Genomic DNA, 19,867 nt, shown 5'->3' on the forward strand with positions numbered 1-19,867 from the left:
CATTCTGTCTGAAAAGAAAATCACTAGTATTTATCGGAGACCCACTCCTGGGGCTTCCCAGGTGGCGCTAGTGGTAAAGAATCTGCCTGCCAATGCAAGAGACGCAGGTTCAGTCCCTGGGTTGGGAAGATACCCTGGAGGAGAAAATGGCAACCCACTCCAGTATCTTCCCTAGGAAATTCCATGGACAGAGAAGTCTGGCGGGCTACAGTCCACAGGATCACAAAGTCGGACATGATTGAGCGACTGAACACACTGCACACACTCGATGTCAAGCAGCTTACTTGATATATTGATTTCATTGGTTTCTCAAGACAATTCTATAAGGTAGGTAGAAATTAGTCCCACTTTACAGATTAGGAACCTGAGGCCCAAAGAAACTTGATACTGCCCAGTCTTGCCCAATTCCGTAAATCAATAAGGGATTCAGAATTTGTCCTCAAGGACTTCCCCCGAAATCCAGTGGATAAGACTCTGCCTTCCAATGCAGGATGTGTTGGTTCAATCCCTGGTTGGGGAATTAAGATCTCACAGGCCATGCAGTGTGGCCAAATAAATAAACACAACTCTTTGGAAAAAAAAAAAAAGATTTTGTACTCAGGACTATCTCAGTACACATCTGAGGCTTTGCTCACTACATAACTCTTGTGATAATTTGATTTAAATCAAACCAAAGACTTTTCTTTGTTGGCAAAGTAACGTCTCTGCTTTTCAATATGCTATCTAGGTTGGTCATAACTTTTTTTGCAAGGAGTAAGCAGCTTTTAATTTCATGGCTGCAGTCACCATCTGCACTGATTTTGGAGCCCAAAAAAATAAACTCTGCCACTGTTTCCACTGTTTCCCCATCTATTTCCCAGATGCCATGATCTTCGTTTTCTGAATGTTGAGTTTTAAGCCAACTTTTTCACTCTCCTCTTTCACCTTCATCAAGAGGCTTTTCAGCCCTGGGATTTCCTTGGAAGGAATGATGCTAAAGCTGAAACTCCAGTACTTTGGCCACCTCATGCGAAGAGTTGGCTCACTGGAAAAGACTCTGATGCTGGGAGGGATTGGGGGCAGGAGGAGAAGGGGACAACAGAGGATGAGATGGCTGGATGGCATCACTGACTGGATGGACGTGAGTCTGAGTGAACTCCGGGAGTTGGTGATGGACAGGGAGGCCTGGCGTGCTGCAATTCATGGGGTCGCAAAGAGTCGGACACGACTGATCGACTGAACTGAACTGAACTGAAAGACTTTTCTTCTGATGTTTAAACAATATATATATATTTTTTTCTTGTAAATTAACAAAATAGGAAGGTAAATAATGAAAGAGCTAGTTTCACAGAAGATGCTTGAGTGCTCTCAGAGAAATAATTCCCTTTTTTTTTTTAGTGAAGCATCTCTTTAATCATTTACTCATTTATGAACCACTTCCCTAGCTCTTGTCTTGTCCCATTGGCCTGGGTTACACAGGTAAGGTTGACACAGTCCACCTTGCTACCCAGAAGCATGTGACCCAGAGTGGGAAGACTAGACCCATCCACAAACAAGTCTGAGCCAGGTGAGAGTGGCTAGGTGAGCATCCAGAGATGGGACCCAGAACATATGGAAGGAGGTCAGTTTAGGGGTCTTAGTCATATACTTATTAAAAAGCAGAGATATTACTTTGCCAACAAAGGTCCATCTAGTCAAGGCTATGGTTTTTTCAGTGGTCAGGTATGGATGTGAGAGTTGGTCTGTGAAGAAAGCTGAGCACCAAAGAATTGATACTTTTGAACTGTGGTGTTGGAGAAGACTCTTGAGAGTCCCTTGGACTGCAAGGAGATCCAACCAGTCCATCCTAAAGGAGACCAGTCCTGGGTGTTTATGGGAAGAACTGATGCTGAAGCTGAAACTCCAATACTTTGGCCACTTGATGTGAAGAGTTGACTCATTTGAAAAGACCCTGATGCTGGGAATGATTGAGGGCAGGAGGAGAAGGGGATGACAGAGGATGAGATGGTTGGATGGCATCACCGACTCGATGGACATGAGTTTGGGTAAACTCCGGGAGTTGGTGATGGAGAGGGAGGCCTGGCATGCTGCGATTCATGGGGTTGCAAAGAATCAGACACAACTGAGCAACTGAACTGAACTGAACTGAGTCATATACATGAAAGGGAGCAGGTCTTTATAGGATCTCACATGTTAAGACTATCAAGCTTGGACTTGGCAGTGTAGGAGATGACAAGGTTGTGGTGGATTTGGGGGAGAAGAGTGGCAAAATTAGAAGTTCAGAGAAGAGGAATGAGTCTGCCAGAGGTATGTATGCTGAATCAAGGGGGCAGGGGGCTGATGATGTAAGGAAGACATCAGAACATTCAGGGTCAGTGATTCTGAAAGCATGGTCCCCCGACCAGCAGCATCAGCATCACCTAAGACCTTGTTAGAAATGCACGTGCTTGCCCCCGCCCCAGACCTATGGCCTCAGAAACTGTCTCAGCAAACCCTGTGGGTGAGTGTAATGAGGAGTGAAGTCTAAGAATCACTGGTCTAGGTGAAAGAAGATGGGTTTGGTGTTTGATCACAGGGGACAGAAAGGGAGGGAAGGCCCTGGATCATGTTCCTGGGCAATCCTGTGGCTTGGCAGGAGAACCTGGTGGGCAACGAGGCTGAGCTGGCAAAAGGAGGTAGGCAGGTTCCTTTCCCCACTGCTCGGCCAAGTTGTGTCCCCTCGGTCCCTTGGGGGTTTCAAATGCACATTGGCATTCCAGGAGAAACTGCCAACCATGCATCAAAGAAATCCCTTAAATTAGCCTGGCAGCTAATTTAAAGAGTTGGAGGCTGAAGTTACTAAAAATAAACATAACTACCATGTAGCCTGGCTCTGTCATTTGATAAATCTCTTCCATCACAGAGGCTCAATTTGCTTGATGGTGATGCTATCCTATTTGAAGAGAAGGCGATATATGGGTGAGGCATGTGTTTCAAACTGATGAGGAGAGGGACTTAATGAGAGATCTGGCTGATGTTCCAGTCCCTGTAAGACCTAGATCCATGCTGAGTCTATTCCCACTGGCTTCCCTTTATGCAACGTTCCTCAGAATGCTCATCTGGCCACTTTTGGACCCCCCAATCACTTTCCTCCATAGCACATTGTAACATCAACAACAAAACACAACGGTGATGATACCGGTTATGTGCCAGGGACTGCCATCCTAAATCATTTAATCTCGATAAAATCCTATGCAGAAGGTATTGTTATTCCCATTTTACAGATGCAGAAACCAAGGCACAAAGAGAGAAACTAATACGTTATAAACCCCAGATACAGACCCAGGCAGGCAGGTGCCAATGTCCTTGTTTCTAACTACTGCACTGTGCTGCTTCCATACACAGGGAGTTATCAGGCACTGAGTACCTGAGAGTCAGGTGGGTTATTTGTAACATCTCATTTGACCCTGGCAATCATCCTTATGAATTAGGTATAATAATAAGTGGCTCCATTTTGCTGTTGAGAAATGAGCTTCAGAGAGATTAGGCTACTTTTCAAAGGTCACTCAGCTGTTAAATGGCCGAGTGATATTTGAATAAGGATCTGCTTGAGTTCAAAGCCCAGGCCATTTCCACTCCATCATGTTATAACTCAGTGTACTGATGAAATCTCATTTTCTCCTCCCTTACAATGGAGGTCACTTACTTACGAGGGAGAGTGACTGGGTAGGTTGGGGGGGGCACTTAGTCTAAGCCTAGTTCAAACTTGTTGCATTCTTTAGAATCAAATGCACAGATGATTAGACCTCCAGATGATTCTGCTGCAGCGGGGTGGGTAGGTGGGTGGGTCTATCTGCTTGTAACTGACCACAGTGTATGTGACAACCAGCGTCTATCAGAATGGGGCTGTTCTGACTGTCCAACAAATCAACCCCTGTTTTACAGTCACAGGCCCACACAAGTCACTGATGCACTGTTTTGTTGTGTGTGTGAATGAACAGAGGCCCCCAACGGCAACAGCAGCAGACTAGGTCCTCTTCCCCGCTTGGGATGAATTCTCGGAGGCACCAGGCTGGGGTGCTGCAGGAGCATCCTCCTGTCGGGCCAGGCATGAATTAACAAAAGAACAGACAAGTAGATTCAGTCTAATACTCCCTTTCCCACAGACCCAGAACTTGGGCTGTTTCCAAGCTGGAAGTGCCTTTAGGGTCACCAGGCCCAGCCCCCTCATTTTCCAGATACAGGAACTGACAGCTCATTTTGCAGAGACCACCCCCGCCCCCAATCTGATTCTTTTCCAACAGGGCTCTCTCTGCTCTGCCCCTCTGCCCAGAGCAGGTGTCTTCGCCCTGGTTCCTCTGGCTTTCTTTGTCTTGGGCATGGGCAGTGAGAGTCAGTGAAATGCACGGTCACTCAGGCCAAGGTGTGGGAGAGATGCTGCCAGGCAGCTGTGCCCCATGGGCACGGGTCTGGGGAATCAGGGTGTGGGCTCTGGGGATAGTCTGAGGCATTGTTGGAATCCCAGTTCCATCATTTTAGGCAGGTCATATAACCACAAAGCTTCAGTATCCTCTTACATAAAATGGGAAAAATAATAGTACCTAAAAGTGGCACCTAACTTATGCGTGCGTGCATGCTAAGTCGCTTAGGTAGTGTCAGACTCTTAGTGACCCCAAGGACTGTAGCCTGCCAGGCTCCTCAGTCCATGGGATTCTCCAGGCAAGGATACTGGAGTGGGTTGCCATGCCCTCCTCCAGGGGAATCTTTCCAACCCAGGGATCAAACCCGAATCTCTTATGCCTCCTGAACTGGCAGGCGGGTTCTTTACCACTAGTGCCACCTGGGAAGCCACCTAACCTATAGGACTAATGTAATTATAGAGAAAATGGATGCACACCACTTTGATTATAATCACCAGCCTCTTTATCTCCCATGTGTCATTATCTGGAGAGGCTCACTGCCGAGTCCCCAGCCTCAGTGGGAGAAATCCACACATACCTCCAGGAATACAGGGGGATCGAGCATTTCTTTAACCACTTTTGGACATCTACCCCACCCCCAATCCATGTAACTAGACACTGGCCTGTCCTCATGTTCCTCGGACTGCCCAGAGGCCGTCTGGGGGATCTCGCTGCAGGCGGCCTGGGGTCCAACTGCACCTGCCCTCTGTCTGAACCTAAATACATCCCTCCTACATAAATGAGTCTCATTTTCTCGGGCCTCGCTGGGTGACGGCTCTTCATCTGATAGCCTGGCTCTCAATGACCGTTGTCACAGAATCACGAACACAGAAATGTTCGCTGCGCCCCACATAGAGCAAAAGTTAAACTGAAGAGTAGAAGGGACCCTAGTGATCCACTCATCTCAGTTTCCTTTTGAAATAATATTGGAAAGTCCAGGCAAAGTCCTTTGCTTGAGGGGTGGCATCAAGTGAAAGGTGGTAGCAAAGGCAGGCCCAGTTCTCCTGACTTCCTGCTCAGAACCTTGAAAAAAGAAGAGAGAGAGGGGGAAAAAAGAAACCCAACAACCCTACACCACTGTTGAGCTAAAACACCAGAGTGGCCCAAACTCTGATTCTGAATGAGAAGCTTCAGACTTGCCCGACCACACTGGCAGGCATGGAGGAGAATCATTTTGCCCCAACGGCTGCAGAATTCCTCTTTAAACCCACTAAATAGTTGGCCGCTGTCTTTGTGAATGACTGGACTTGTGCTTAGCTTTCCACTGGATCCCGGAGGAACAGTTTTCAGATGACAAAGCCTGGCCCACACGAGCTGCCTAGGCGCTCTGGACGGGGCCTTACTCCCGGCCAGAGAGCTCCGGGCCTTGTGGGTCTGATCACTGCCTGCTTCACCTGCCTCATCATCCAAATTCCACATCCATGCGTGCTAAGTTGCTCAGTCATGTCCGACTCTTTGCAACCCTATAGACCATAGTCCTCCAGGCTTCTCTGTCCAGGGGATTCTCCAGGCAAAAATACTGGAGTGGGTGGCCATGCCCTCCTCCAAGGGATCTTCCCAATCCAGGGATTGAACCTGCATCTCTTACCTCTCCTGCATTGGCAGGCTGGGTTCTTTACCACTAGCACCACCTGGGGCATCCCTTTCCCCCAAATTATCCACATGAGAAACACTCATCCTTCAAATCTGAGATTCCAGATCACCCTTTTCAAAAAGCTTCCCATAACTTCCAGAGGTAAATCAACCACGCCTTTACACAGAACCTTACAGGCTTTGTCCGTCGTCATCGTTGTCGTCATCATCACCATTGTTTTTTCTTCCGAGTCATTATCACAATTACACCTACATGGTTATTTGTGCAACCATCTCTTTGATGCCCGTTTCTCTCAGCCCAGACTAAAAGCCCAGGAGGGTGAGACCTACAGTTTATGACTGTAGCCCCCACGCAGTTCCTGACACACAGTAGGCGTTCAAAACAACTGGCAGTGAATATACTCATCCTTTCACTGAGTACCCACGACCATGCTATTCGGCCCCAGTCAACATCTAAGGATGCTGAAGCTTTGAGAGGTCAAGTCAGCTGATTAAGGGATGAAGCTGGGACTGGAACCCAGCAGCCTAACTCCCAACGTCATATGTTTAACCCCTGCAGTGCCACACCCCTCCTTCTGGTTGCTGGAATGAATCTTTCTCCTACTTCTCCTCTCCCAGTGACTGGGAAGATCCTGTCTATGTTTGGGGAGAACAAAGATTTCCTGGAAGCGACAGCAAGGCACTGTGTCATGGTTGTAATTAGTGGTTGTATTAGCCTCTGTTTTACCACCTCCAAAATTAGCAGAAAAGGCCAACTTAGCTTGCGTCATGTAGTTCTGCTAATGAAGGGATCCTTTTAATTACACACTCAGAGCCTATCTGAGATACAAAATGTTTTAATGCTTAAACACAGCTCTGTACCAAAGTATAGGGCTGTGTGAGTCCAGACAATAAGTGGGAAAACTCACGTGAAGAAGTCATCCTTGGCCCAGACTTTAATTCTTCTTGGCATTCAATTTCATCCAAATCCAGATCCTTTCCAATGTAATCCTAATTCCCTTTTGTATACAGTGTACACCCAGTGAACCCTTATTCAGGGATTCAGTAGGCATATCCTGGTCAAATATCCTTTTTCCTCCAGATTTCAGATGAAATCTGTTCACTTTGTGAATTTCACTTGTCACAGACTTGCAGGTGGGCAGCTGGCCAATCTCTGCTGCGCGGGTGTTGAGAGCAAAACCAATCTCACTTGGCCCTGCCCCAGGCGCTCACGGCATTTGCAACCAACTTCACGAGACAAATCCGTGTGTGTCCCTCCCATGCAGTTTTCACTAGTGTCAGTGAGGACTCATGGGGCTGGTCCCATAGGCCTCTCTCAGGCTAGGCCTCCCTGACTTCAGATTTGTGGCTGGTCAGGGAAAGGGAGTAATTCATTGAGCCTCCTTTAGGCCAGGAACTTTCTTGTGCCTTGATCATTCTGCCTAAGCTATGGTGAGACCTTCAGTTCAGTTGAGTCGCTCAGTTCTGTCCGAATCTTTGCGACCCCATGAATTGCAGCACGCCAGGCCTCCCTGTCCATCACCAACTCCCGGAGTTCACTCAGACTCACATCCATCGAGTCAGTGATGCCATCCAGCCGTCTCATCCTCTGTCGTCCCCTTCTCCTCCTGCCCCCAATCCCTCCCAGCATCAGAGTCTTTTCCAATGAGTCAACTCTTCGCATGAGGTGGCCAAAGGACTGGAGTTTCACCTTTAGCATCAGTCCTTCCAAGGAAATCCCAGGGCTGATCTCCTTTAGAATGGACCGGTTGGCTCTCCTTGCAGTCCAAGGGACTCTCAAGAGTCTTCTCCAACACCACAGTTCAAAAGCATCAACTCTTCAGTGCTCAGCCTTCTTCACAGTCCAACTCTCACATCCATACATGACCAATGGAAAAACCATAGCCTTGACTAGACGGACCTTTGTTGGCTAAGTAATGTCTCTGCTTTTGAATATGCTATCTAGGTTGGTCATAACTTTTCTTCCAAGGAGTAAGCGTCTTTTAATTTCATGGCTGCAGTCACCATCTGCAGTGATTTTGGAGCCCAAAGAAATAAAGTCTGACACTGTTTCCACTGTTTACCCTTAGGACAGATATATTAACATAAACTCTGGAACCTTGATGGACAGGGCAAGGTTGGAATCCTTGCCCTGTCCATCACTAGCTGATGACCTTGGGAAAACGTCTTAACCCGCTTGTGCTTTGGTGTCTTTATCTTTATAATGGGGATGAAAATTCTACCTATTGCGATGATTAAATGGGCTAATATATGTGGAGCATTTAGAATTATATCCAGTACGCCGTAAGCACTCAAGAAGCGATAGCTCTTGTTATCTATCAGATGAAACTGAGCTCAGGAAAAATACAGCACATACTCAAGGTCACGCCCCCCGTACTTGGTTATCAGTTGGTGATCTGGGTCTGTGTGACTTGCAAGAGTCGTTTTTCTTTTCCAGGCTTCCAGCGAGGTTGGGCAGCTCTGGGGGTTTTTCTGCCAGCCCTCCACTAGGACTGGAATCACAGCCCTTGCTGGGTGGAGCATGACCTGGAGAAAGTCACTCTGTGCTGAGCCCCTCCTGGCCTCAGGATGAGCAGCTGGCTTCTGCTTTTACGGCTCCAGACTGCCCTCTCAAAGGTTACTAGGGGCCTCCGAGGTACCCCTAACCCCCTGCTGCTGCTGCTGCTGTTGTTGCTAAGTCACTTCAGTCGTGTCCGACTCTGTGAGACCCCATAGACGGCAGCCCACCAGGCTCCCCCTTCCCTGGGATTCTCCAGGCAAGAACACTGGAGTGGGTTGCCATTGCCTTCTCCTCCTAACCCCCTGACCTTTCCTTAGTTCATTTTCTTCATTGCGTTCCATGCAGTCAGTCACTCGCTTTCTGTAACTCTCATTCTAAGCTCCTGCATTCTCCCAGGTGTTTTTCCATCCTCTGCTTTTCTTCTTCTGAGGACCCTTTGAGGTAGATGGTCCGCTAAGCCTCTGTCCTTGACCTGCTTCCTGCCCACCGAGTCTCCCTGGGTGATCTCAGTTACATGTGGAGATGTGTGTGGACCCTGAGCCCGGGAGCCTGTGTCCTGCTAAACCCTGCTCACCAGCAGCAGGGCCCCAATCCTGCTCATCCTGCAAAGCTTGCTTCCCTGATCCCTCCTACCCGAAATACTCTCCTCTGGATTCCCCACAGCACTTCATTGGCAGCTCTCTTGTGAAATGTGTCATCTTTTGGACTTATATGACGGCCACTGAAGTCTGTGGCTTCTGTCCCCCTGAGACTGAGTTTGCCAAAAATAGAATCCATGTTTGTTCCCAGTGCTCTACATCTAATAGGTGATGAAAAAAAAAAAAAGACATGCTGATAAATGACTGTGCAAGAACAGTATTCTTTAAGACAAATAACATGAAGAATTTGCTGTAATCTTACCCGAAGGCAAGAAAATGGGCAGGGTGAACTCTGCGTGTCATTTTCAGCTTCAGGTTCTCTAAAGCCACTTTTAAGGTAATAATGCAACAGTAATAATTTATGATAATAAGAATAATAGTCATTCTGGTTCCACTCCTTACTAAGGGTATGGCTTTGGGGAAATGGCTCTATTGTCCAGCCTCCATTTCTGTTCTGTAAAATGGAGACAGACAGTAGAATCTCTCTTGCAGGGGTGTGGGCAGATTCAATGGTGGGGATGTAAAATGAGGGGCTAGCATCTTGGCAAGGGCGTAGTAAGTGAGAAAGCGATGGTTACTTATCATTCATTTGATACGTATCTATCGAACACCTCCCTCCTAAATCATGGACAGGGACTATCCTAGTGGTCCAATGATTAAGAATCCACCTTGCAATGCAGGGGATGTAGGTTCAATCCCTGGTCTAGGAACTAAGATGCCACATGCCATGGGGCAACTAAGCCCATGTGCCGTAACTACTGAACTCACCGCTACAACTAGACAGGCCATGCAATACAACAAGGGATCTGCATGACACAATGAAGATCCCATGTGCTGCAACTAAGACACAATGCAGCCAAATCAATTAAGTAATAAAATACTTTAAAAAATTCGTATAAACTAAAAAAAAAAATCACGGACATCAGGTCAGCTCAAGCCCAACCTCCTCCAAGAAGATTAAACTTGCCTCCTCCAACCCACAACCCTTTTTTCCTCCAAGAACTTTGGTCCTAACAAAACTAAAGTTTTTAAAATGCAGCTAATAAATTAGGCATGCATATTAGTAATCAGGTCCAGAGAGAAAGTCTACTTTTTTTTTCTTTATGCAATTTGAATTCCCCCAACATAGAGTTGTCAAAATCCATTAAGGTATTTAATTTCTCCTGTCATTGCCTAATTCCCCAAGCAGGCATCCAGACAGTTTGCAGCGGTGTTTCTCACAGAGTACTAAATGTTTAGTTATCATGGTACATTTTTTAGACGATGTCTCCCTGATGGCTCTAGAGACCCTGAAGAGATCGTGTAAGTTCAAGTACAAGGTTAAGGCGGGGTGTCAGAAGGGCAAGAGTTGTAGGAATTACGTAGCAAACAGGTCTGGGTTTGAGCTCCAACACAGCCACTTGCCAGCTGAGTGACCTTGGGAAAGGTCCTTAACCTTTCTGAGCATCAGCTTTCTCATTTGCAAAAGGGGACAATAATATCAATGCACAGGGTCATAGTGAGCACTAAATGGAAATCGAATATAAAGAAGCTCGTAAAATGCCACATGTATAAAAGGCAGCTTAAAAGTCCCAGTGACCTGGACACACACAGATTGGGGTCTGAAGGCCACGGTGCCCACTCACCACCCCTCCCCGAGGAGCAGGGTCCTCATCATGTCACAGTGGCCAGAACCATTGCATTGGGACGCTTTCTCCTTTCACAGTGGTCTCTCCAGGAGCCCATTCAAATAAATTAATCTCCCCACTTGACGACCTCACCTGGTGGGAGTGAAAGGTTTCCATGCCAATGGGAACATGGTGGGGAACCCCCTCCCCAAGAAAGAAAACAGAAGAGAGTCTGTCACTTAGTTTCCCTGAAACTAAGAGCTGAAGTCAGGGCTGGCCTCTTCCTTGGTCGTCATGGCAACGTTGCTGGACCAACCCCCATCCTGCAGACACAGGAGCTGGAGGGGGAGTGGGACTCGTGGGTGGTGGTGCCCAGGCATGAGGACGGCGCAGCAGAAGCACTCCACGAGAGAAGTGTTCTGTCGCGTTTTTCAAAAAACAGAAACCGGTGGCAAAAGTATTCCCCTCGCTAGGGAGTGGGGAAATTCTAGTTTTTATCATACGGTTCCTTGGGTGATGATGAATAGATTTAGAGTCCACCATCAGAGCCAGTTCAAACCTAGTGAACGAGCAGTTATTACTTCCCCAGCCATGACGTAGAGCTAGGAAGCTTGCCCCTGTGCCTCTCCTGTCGTGCTCAGGGTCAGGGGACGTGGCTGAGGCCCTCGCCTGCTGCCCATTGCTACGGTTTGGCGCGCAATCTCTGCAGCGATATCCCATCCGTGATCTAACGCAACCTGAGCAACAGCTTGGGGAGAAAAATGCAGCATGCCCCTTTTACAGGCAGGAAAATGGAGTGCTGTGACCACGAACCAATGTGTGTGAACATGACTTTCATTTTCTCTTTTCTAGTTTGCTCTCTGCCCCTTCCCACAAAATGCTTTCATCTCTGACAGCACTTGAACTTGCCAAACATGTTCAATTCTTTCCCTCACTCTTAAGCTCTGTGTAGCTTTTAAAAGTCACCTTCTGGACATCCCTGGTGATCTAGTGGTTAAGAGTTCCCCTGCCAATTCAGGGGATGCTGGTTTGATCCCTAGTCGGGGGTGATCCCACACGCTGTGGAGCCACTAAGTCCATGCACTGCAGCCACTGAAGCTTGCGTGCCTAGAGCCTGTGCTCTGCAAAAAGAGAAGTCACTGCAGTGAGAAGCCCAAGCACCGCATCTAGAGAATAACCCCCGGCTTACCAAAACCAGAGAAAGCCCGAGTCCAGCAACGAAGACCCAGCACAGCCAAGAAAATAAATAAATAAAATAAAAACAAAAACCAAATAAAAGTCACCTTCTAAGTCCAACACCTGCCAGTCAAATCTACCCAGATGTCCCCCCTGCATCTAAATGCAATAGAATTTATTCCCTACCTATCTCCCATCCCCTATCTCAACCAGCTTCTTGCTGTTTCCATGTTATTATTGGCAACTTCATCCTCCCAGTGAGCCAAATTCAAAACTCTTAAGTCAGCTTTGGCTTCCTCTTCTTCTTCACCCTAGCTTCTGGGAACCTAAACAGAAACCTCCCTCTGTCCTTCTTTCATTGAGGAGCTCTGATTCGATATTTGAGGAGTTCCTACAGATGGAAGCATGGAGCATGGTGGTTATGGGCAGAGGTTGTGGAGTCAGGGTGCCTGGGATCTTGCTGATTTTGGGCCCCTCTCATTTGGTCCCACCATAGCCTTTGGAGATTACTGCTATTCTTACTATGATTCCCGTTTTCCACATGGCTCACTTTCCCTTTGAGACACAAGAGTGTTGACATAACTTGCCCAAGGTCATCCGGATAGATGGGACTCCCTCATAACCAATATGCAAAGCTCCTTCCAACCCAGTCGCAGGTTTCTTAAGAGCAGGAACCTGCCTCACAATGTCTGGGGAGGGAGACGCTGACTGAGGGCCCCTCAGAGCCAGCCAGCCGGGGTCTACTCCCCACAGCAACCCTTTCTCACTGAGTGGCCTTGGGGACACAACCAGATAATAGCTAGAGGTCTGCAGCGAGCCGAATACTGGCCATACACCCCTGGAATCTGTCAATGTGACCTTACTTAGAAAAGGGTCTTTGCAGATATAATCAAGCTAAGGATCTTGAGATTATCCTGGATCTAGAGTAGGCTGTAAGTCTAGCGGCAGGTATCCTTTGACAAGAAAAGCAGGGGGACATTTGACACAGATACACACACAGAAGATGCTGCTATGTGAAGACAAAGGCAGAGATTGGAGCGATGCCGTCACAAACCAAGAAACGCCACCCAGATCTGGAAAGAGCAAGAAAAGACTCTCCCCTCGGGCCTTAGGAGAGAGCACAGACCTGCTGGTATCCTCAGATTTGAGACTTCTTCCCTTCAGAACTGTGAGAGAGCACGTTTCTGTTGATTCGAGCCACCAAGTAGGTGATAAACTTATTATAGCAACCCTAGGAAAACAGGGCAAGGTCTCAGTTTCCTCATCTCTGAAATGGGTGACCTTGAACAGTTACTGTGAAGTAATGTACCTGAAAGCAACGAGAACAGTGCCTGGTGCACTGGAGGCCCTCGATAAATGTGGGTTGGACCAAATGAAATATATTCTGAGTCATTATCTTGGACACTTCTCCCCAGGGCACACCTGGCTGGCTGCCTCTGTCTACAATAATCCCAGGCTTGTGAAATGTTTAGCTTCAGAACCCAAGAGCCAGAAGGAGGAGCCACAGGGAGTCTCTCCTCTGGCCTAGGTATCTGGGCGGTGAGTTGCGCAGCGGGGAGAGAGGGGAATGGATGGGAAGCTGGCTGGGAGGTGTGTGCCCTTGTGAGGCTGGTAACCAAGCATTGGCCCACTGCCAGCTCTGATGAGCCTGTCACAGTAGGTTTTACAAAACATCTGTTTCAGGAACAAGCCGGTTCTTTCAGGCAAGCTCCAGAGATAATAGTATGTTTTTCCTAGACAGAGCCATGACATGTTCGCTGAAGCTGAATATTTCTAAATGTGACCAATTTCTTAAGTGGCAGAAGCTCATCAGACTCTTCAAGAACATGGATTGCGTGTGGGCAGCCGGAACGGTGTCCTATGCCATTCCAGACCTGGGGCCACATCTGCTCTGGCCTATAGGGAAACGGCCAGGGTAGAGGGGCAGGGGGTACTGAGCACTCAGACGCTGGTCCCTCTGAAGGTCACACCTGCTTCTACAAGGGAGTCAGGTTCCTCGGGTCCATGCATATGGACGGTGGCCGAGGCTGAAGGATAACGTGGTGTTTATCTTCCCCCTATTTGGGTTGGCTACTGAGAATTTGACTGTGTAACACTATGATGGTACGCATACCAAAGATGCCCAGGCCCTGATCACAGCTTTGCTGATTTTGACTCCATTCCAGCCTGAGAGAAGAAAGCTCAGGTGTGGTGTCCCATGTGAAATGAGCAGACGGCGCCCTGGCATGAGATACAGGGAGGACCAGAAGGCAGACAGCGATCAGGAAAGTGCTAGACGCAGCCCTGCAGGTCGAAGGGCAATGTGGGCCACTGACGAAGCAGACTCCCAGACACCCTCCAAGCAGGAGGCTCCCCGAGATGAGACACACAAGTGGTCCACAAGCCATGCCCATCTCCCAGTTTCGGAGCTTCCCTGGCTGAGGAGTCTCTGCTTCTAATCCTTGCACAGCTTTGGCCTCCCATCCCTACTCGGGGTCTCTGCATCCCAGGCTCTTCTTGACCCTGGCATCCTCTCCTTCCTCGTCAACCTGCTGCTGGGGTCCCAGCATCCATGGGTCAGGACCATCCTGGCTGGTCACTAAGCTCCCAAGGCCAGGTTGTCTGGTTGATCACAGAAGGCTGTGACTCTGGTCCAGAAGGCTGTTCCCAGAGGGAGCACTGGGGCAACAGAATCAAGGAATTTTGAAAGGAAATAGCTTCAAGTCAGAGACTGGCAAGTTCAAGGTCTTCATTTTGTAAGAAGATAGAAGACTGAGCTCTGGAGGTGGGAAATGATTTATCCAAGGTTTCCCGGCATGTGGGTTTTCGCAGAAAGTAAGAATGCAGGTTTGCCAACTGCTCTTGCAATTTGCTAGGACAATGTCCTTGGCCCTTCCTACAGCCTGGGTCAGCTCTTTGCAGCTGGGGCCCCTCTCTGACTCACTGCTGGCTCTGTGGCAGTAGCTCAGGGCCAGACCCAGACCAGTGCCCCTGTGACTATCACTGAGACATGGTCGAATGGGTTTCCTTTGTCAGACAAATCAAGAGACTGACGTGTTAGTGAAACCAACACAAAGGTTTCAGGATTCGGTGAACACCTGGACTACCAGAAGGAGGTGCTGTTTCTACTTACAAAATAGTGTGGAAATCAATAAAAAATGTTAAGTTTACAAATCATGTCACTGTTCATTTTTTCCTTGCCTGTCATCTCAGGTCCACACAGTAACAGCCTCTGTTTATTAGAGGGAGACCCAGGTTCGATCCCTGGGTTGGAAAGATCCCCTGGAGAAAGGGCTGGCTACCCACTCTAGTATTCTTGCCTGGAGAATCCCAAGGACAGAGGAGACTTACAGGCTACAGTCGATGGGGTCAGACACGAATGAGTGACTTACACTCTAACTTTTCCTCCCGGTCTGGTAGGAACTCTCACCTTTCTTTATAGATGGACACTGAGGCTCAGGCAAGTTAAGTGCTTTGTGATCCAAGGTCACATAACTCACAAGTGCTGGACCATGGATTCCAGTCTGTGCTGTTTTACCAAAGTCAGGGCATGCTGATATAAGAACGGTAATAAAATGTAATGAGATGTAAGGAGAATTTTCTCTCTGCCAGGCCTGTGATGTGTATGAGCTCATCTAATCCTCACAACCACACCGTGTTTTTCCTCTCCTGAGGGAAAACAGACCCAGAGACTTAAGGAACTTCCTCGGGTGATCCCAGCCAGTCTAGGAGATGGGAACAGCTAGAGGCAGAGAGCTCAGGATAAGAAGTAAGGGTATGAGAGGATCCTTGGAAGGGGGCTGGACTTGCTGGTTGTGGGATTTGGGGCAAACTTCTTAAAATTTTTTTTTTAATATTTTCACAAAATTTACCATTTGTATGGATATAGTACCATTAAGTACATTCATATTATCATGTAACCATCACCACTGTTCGTCTCTAGAACTTTTTCATCTTCCCAAACTAAAACTCTGTACCCATTAAATACCAACTCCCCATCTCCCACCCCCCTCCACTCTCACTCCTGGCAACTACTATTCTGCTTTCTGTCTCTATGAACCGGACTCCTCTAGGGACCTCTTATAAGTGGAATAATTAGGCAGCATCTGTCCTTTCATACCTGGTTTATTTCACTCAGCACAATGTTCACAAGACTCCTCTGTGTGACAGCTTGTGTCAGAATTCCCCTGCTTTTAAAGGCTAAATAATATTCTATTGTGTGTATAGACCACATGTTGTTTATCCAGTCATCTGTCAGTAGATACCTGGGTGACTTCCACTTTTTGGCTATTGCGAATAGTGCTTCTATGAACATGGGTGTGTGTGGACAACCGAGGCTCATCTTTTGGGGTCTTCTACCCCACACCTGAGCCTCCAGCTTTGTCCAAATGCAGAGGCCCATGCCTGGATCAGAAGCCAGAGAGAGATCCATTGTCCCTCACCCCCACATTGAGTAGCCCAGCCTTGTTCGTTCACCTCGATTCGCCCACTCTGCCCGTCCCCACTGCTCGCTCCATAATCCAAGCCGCCATCACCTATCACCTCATCGACGGGTCGCCTGAATTCCAAAAGCCCCTGCGCCAGTCTCCTGGCTTCTAAGCTTCCCTGCTGACACACCCTCGTGTCACAGCTCAATTGCAGATCCGAGCGGGTCCCCCGAGACCCTACCCTGGCTCTCCTCCTCCTTTCCTTCCAGTGCTTGTGGCCACGGCCCCTCCTCAGACAGGCCTTCCCGACCTCCCGCTCACAGCTTTAACCCGCACTTCCCCAGTGCCCCGGGCCCTTCCTTGCTTCATTCCCCACAGCACTCATCACCATCTAGGGGAATAGAAATTGTACTCATGTATTTTGTTTATTGTCCACTCCCTGCCTTTTCACCCCAGTAAAGTACGTCAGTTGCTCATAGGCGGGGATTTCCAATGCTTCGTTCACTAATGGCTCCTCGGTCCTGGCACAGAGCCGGCGCTCAGCGAACACAGGCCGAGTGCGGGAATGCGTGAATGACCAGCCATTCTCTGTCTGCAGGTCACAGCCTTCGCTCTCTGGCCCGGTCAAGTCCTTTCATGTTCTGGCTCTGTATTCTGCTCCCACCCATGTCCCACCATGCTCCCAGGTAAACTCCAGGCAGACAGCACCGTTGGCCATGTCTGCCTGCCGTCCGCTAGCTGAGGGCCTCTGCACGTGCCGTGGCCGCTGCCTGGAATGCCATCCCCCACCTCGCCCCGCCCTTCACCATGCTTTACAACACCCCTCTTTACACCTCTTCTGAAGCCCTTTCACATGGTACTATGATCAAACTGCCAGCCCTGAATTGGGGAGGGGGGTCATCTTGCTCTCTCGATTCCCAAGGCCGTGGCCTGAGCACACAGTAGGTGCACAGAAAATGACTAGTGAGGAAAAGGAGCCAACGACTGGAGCCTTGGCTGCTTTAGCCGTGAAACCAGGCAAGGCTAGTCCTGCAGATGCCTGAAGATTAGAGACACCCTTTACCGTAACACCTGCCACAGTGCCTAGCACATGGTGGGCATTTAATCCCTAGTAGCTCAGTCTCTGGAGAAGGCAATGGTACCCAGCTCCAACTCTTGCCTGGAAAATCCCATGGATGGAGGAGCCTGGTGGGCTGCAGTCCATGGGGTCGTGAAGAGTCGGACACAACTGAGTGACTTCACTTTCATGCATTGGAGAAGGAAATGGTAACCCACTCCAGTGTTCTTGCCTGGAGAATCCCAGGAACAGGGGAGCCTGGTGGGCTGCCGTCTGTGGGGTCGCACAGAGTCGGACACGACTGAAGCGACTTAGCAGCAGCAGCAGCAGCAGCTCAGTCTCAGAATAAGGATGGTAAGGACTCGTGCAGGATCTGCTGTTTCCATTGTTCAAGGAGCCTCTAGCTGAAGTCCTGCCATCATGTGTCACCTCTGGTGGCCACACCGGTAAGTGTCCACCCAGGAGAGAATTCCTGTCCTGTCCTGCCTTACCCACATCGGGCAGCGGGCAGCTGGCCCGCTGAGCAGAGAAAAACTCCAGTCCATCATCATCTCAGAACCGACTGCATTTATAATCAGCATGCCATGGAATTGAGCACTTCCAGGGACATCAGGAAGCAACTGTGCCCATCTCTTATTTTACACCTGAGGACACAGGTTTTCAGAGAGGTTGACTGACCTACCCACGGTCATACAGCTGGTTTGGGATTTTGCTTTTTCTGTCCTCAATGCAGAATTTTACTTCTCTCTGGTTGAACCTACTGGACCCTGAAGAATTTGATCATTTAGTCTTAAACTCTAATTTGGGCTAAATCTGGATCATTTTCATCACTATACTGATAATTGAAGAGAGCAGTTGTTGTTTAGTCACTAAGTCATGTCCGACTCTTTTGCAACCCCATAGACTGTAGCCCGTCAGGCTCCTCTGTCTGTGGGATTTCCCAGGCAAGAATACCAGAGTGGGTTGCCATTTCCTTCTCCAGGGGATCTTCCTGACCCAGGGATTGAACCCGAGGCTCCTACATTGGGCAGGTGTATTCTTTACCACTGAACCACCAGGGAAGCCCAATTGAAGAGAGAGGGGCACGTTTTTAACTTGCATAATCTTCCAACCAGCAGCATCAGGTTAGTTTTAAATGCTGGGCAATGTGTTTACCAAGAATCTCCTCTGCTATTCAAACAGACAAAATAGAGGTGAACCTCGACCCTCTCACTCTTACTGTCTCCCTAGACAGGCGACCCGCCATCAACACAGGGACAGCAGCGTTCTGCCACAGGCACGGCTGCTCTCCTTGAATGAGCCCCTCCGTGGACAGCCCCATGGGGAACACCTCTGCCGTCTCCCCTTGGTCTTGGGCACAGGAGCTCGGCTCAGCTGTTTGGGTGGAAGGATGCAGCATCAGCAAGCTTGTGGAGCCCGGGAGCCCAGCGTGTCGGCAGAAAGATCAGGGAGACAAGTGAGGGGTGGCCCCGGCTGGGAGTGAACCCAGACTCCCCTTCACTGTGAGTCATTAGCCACCAACAGACTAATTCACAACCTCTGGTCCCAGAGGAAATCATTACTCCTAATTATTATTATTAGGCATAATGACTAATTAGTAAAAATAGCTACCATTTACTGGGTGCCAACTTATGCCTGGTACTTAATGCATATTATTTCTTTTTTTCCCCCCATTTTACGCTTCTTGGTTTTCTTTCTATTTTTCTAATTATAAACTCAATATATGTTCAAGGGAAAAAATATTTAAAGATATGGAAAAGCAGAGAAAGGGGAAAAAAATTCCCTCTTTGTTTCACCACCTACACACAGCCAGCCACAGCTAACATGGTGGTGTTTTCTTTTCAGGATTTCTCCTCTGTCTGTCTATCCATCTCGTGAGTGTGCAAATGTATGTGTGTGCGGTATATAAGGTTTAACATAGCTGTCATCATATTTTTAGAAAAAATTACTTTGAACTCTCACAGGGATCCCAGGAGTTGGGTACTAGTATCTCCATTTGACAGATGAGGACCCCAGACTCAGAGAGGGTAAGGAACTTGTCCAAAGTCACACGGCAGATAAACGGCAAGAGAGGGATTCAGATCAAGTCTCTCTGTGTTACCAAAAGCGGTCTTTTCCCCATTCTGCCGTGTTGTTTCCCACTCGTGAAGGGAGAATCGGGGATAGTTCTGATTCCATCTCAACCCCTGCTACCCCAACTCCTCTGACCGTGCCGGATGGACCACCCTTTACTGGGAGACATGGCTATAGGAATGGGAGACACAGGCAACTCCAGCTAAGTCCACTCAACTGGCCAGTACCTGACTATGGAAAGCTTCGAAAGCTGAAGCTTCAGTGAAGATATTCTTTCAGAAACTGGAGGGAATCTGTGTTTTCTGTCCATATAGATATCTGGAAAGCTGAAATCAGAAAGCATAATGAACTCATTTTTGCAAAGCATTTTGCACGAGACAAATACAAGTAACTTCTACA

The 19,867-nt window shown here is 48.4% G+C and overlaps 1 protein-coding gene across 3 annotated transcripts in view; it reads right to left on the bottom strand.

Annotated features, from left to right (window-relative positions):
- TTLL11 (tubulin tyrosine ligase like 11) overlaps positions 1-19,867 on the bottom strand; it is a 262,147-nt gene that overhangs the window by 49,821 nt on the left and 192,459 nt on the right. Inside the window, exon 7 of one of the 3 annotated variants that reach the window (XM_025261621.3) lies at positions 19,696-19,794. The exons of the other annotated variants lie outside the window; for them this stretch is intronic. Coding sequence (XP_025117406.2) covers positions 19,696-19,794 — 99 coding nt within the window. The remainder of the gene's footprint in view (positions 1-19,695; positions 19,795-19,867) is intronic. 3 annotated transcript variants of the gene reach the window in all.

Source organism: Bubalus bubalis, chromosome 12, assembly GCF_019923935.1.
Source record: "Bubalus bubalis isolate 160015118507 breed Murrah chromosome 12, NDDB_SH_1, whole genome shotgun sequence".
NCBI lineage: Eukaryota > Metazoa > Chordata > Mammalia > Artiodactyla > Bovidae > Bubalus > Bubalus bubalis.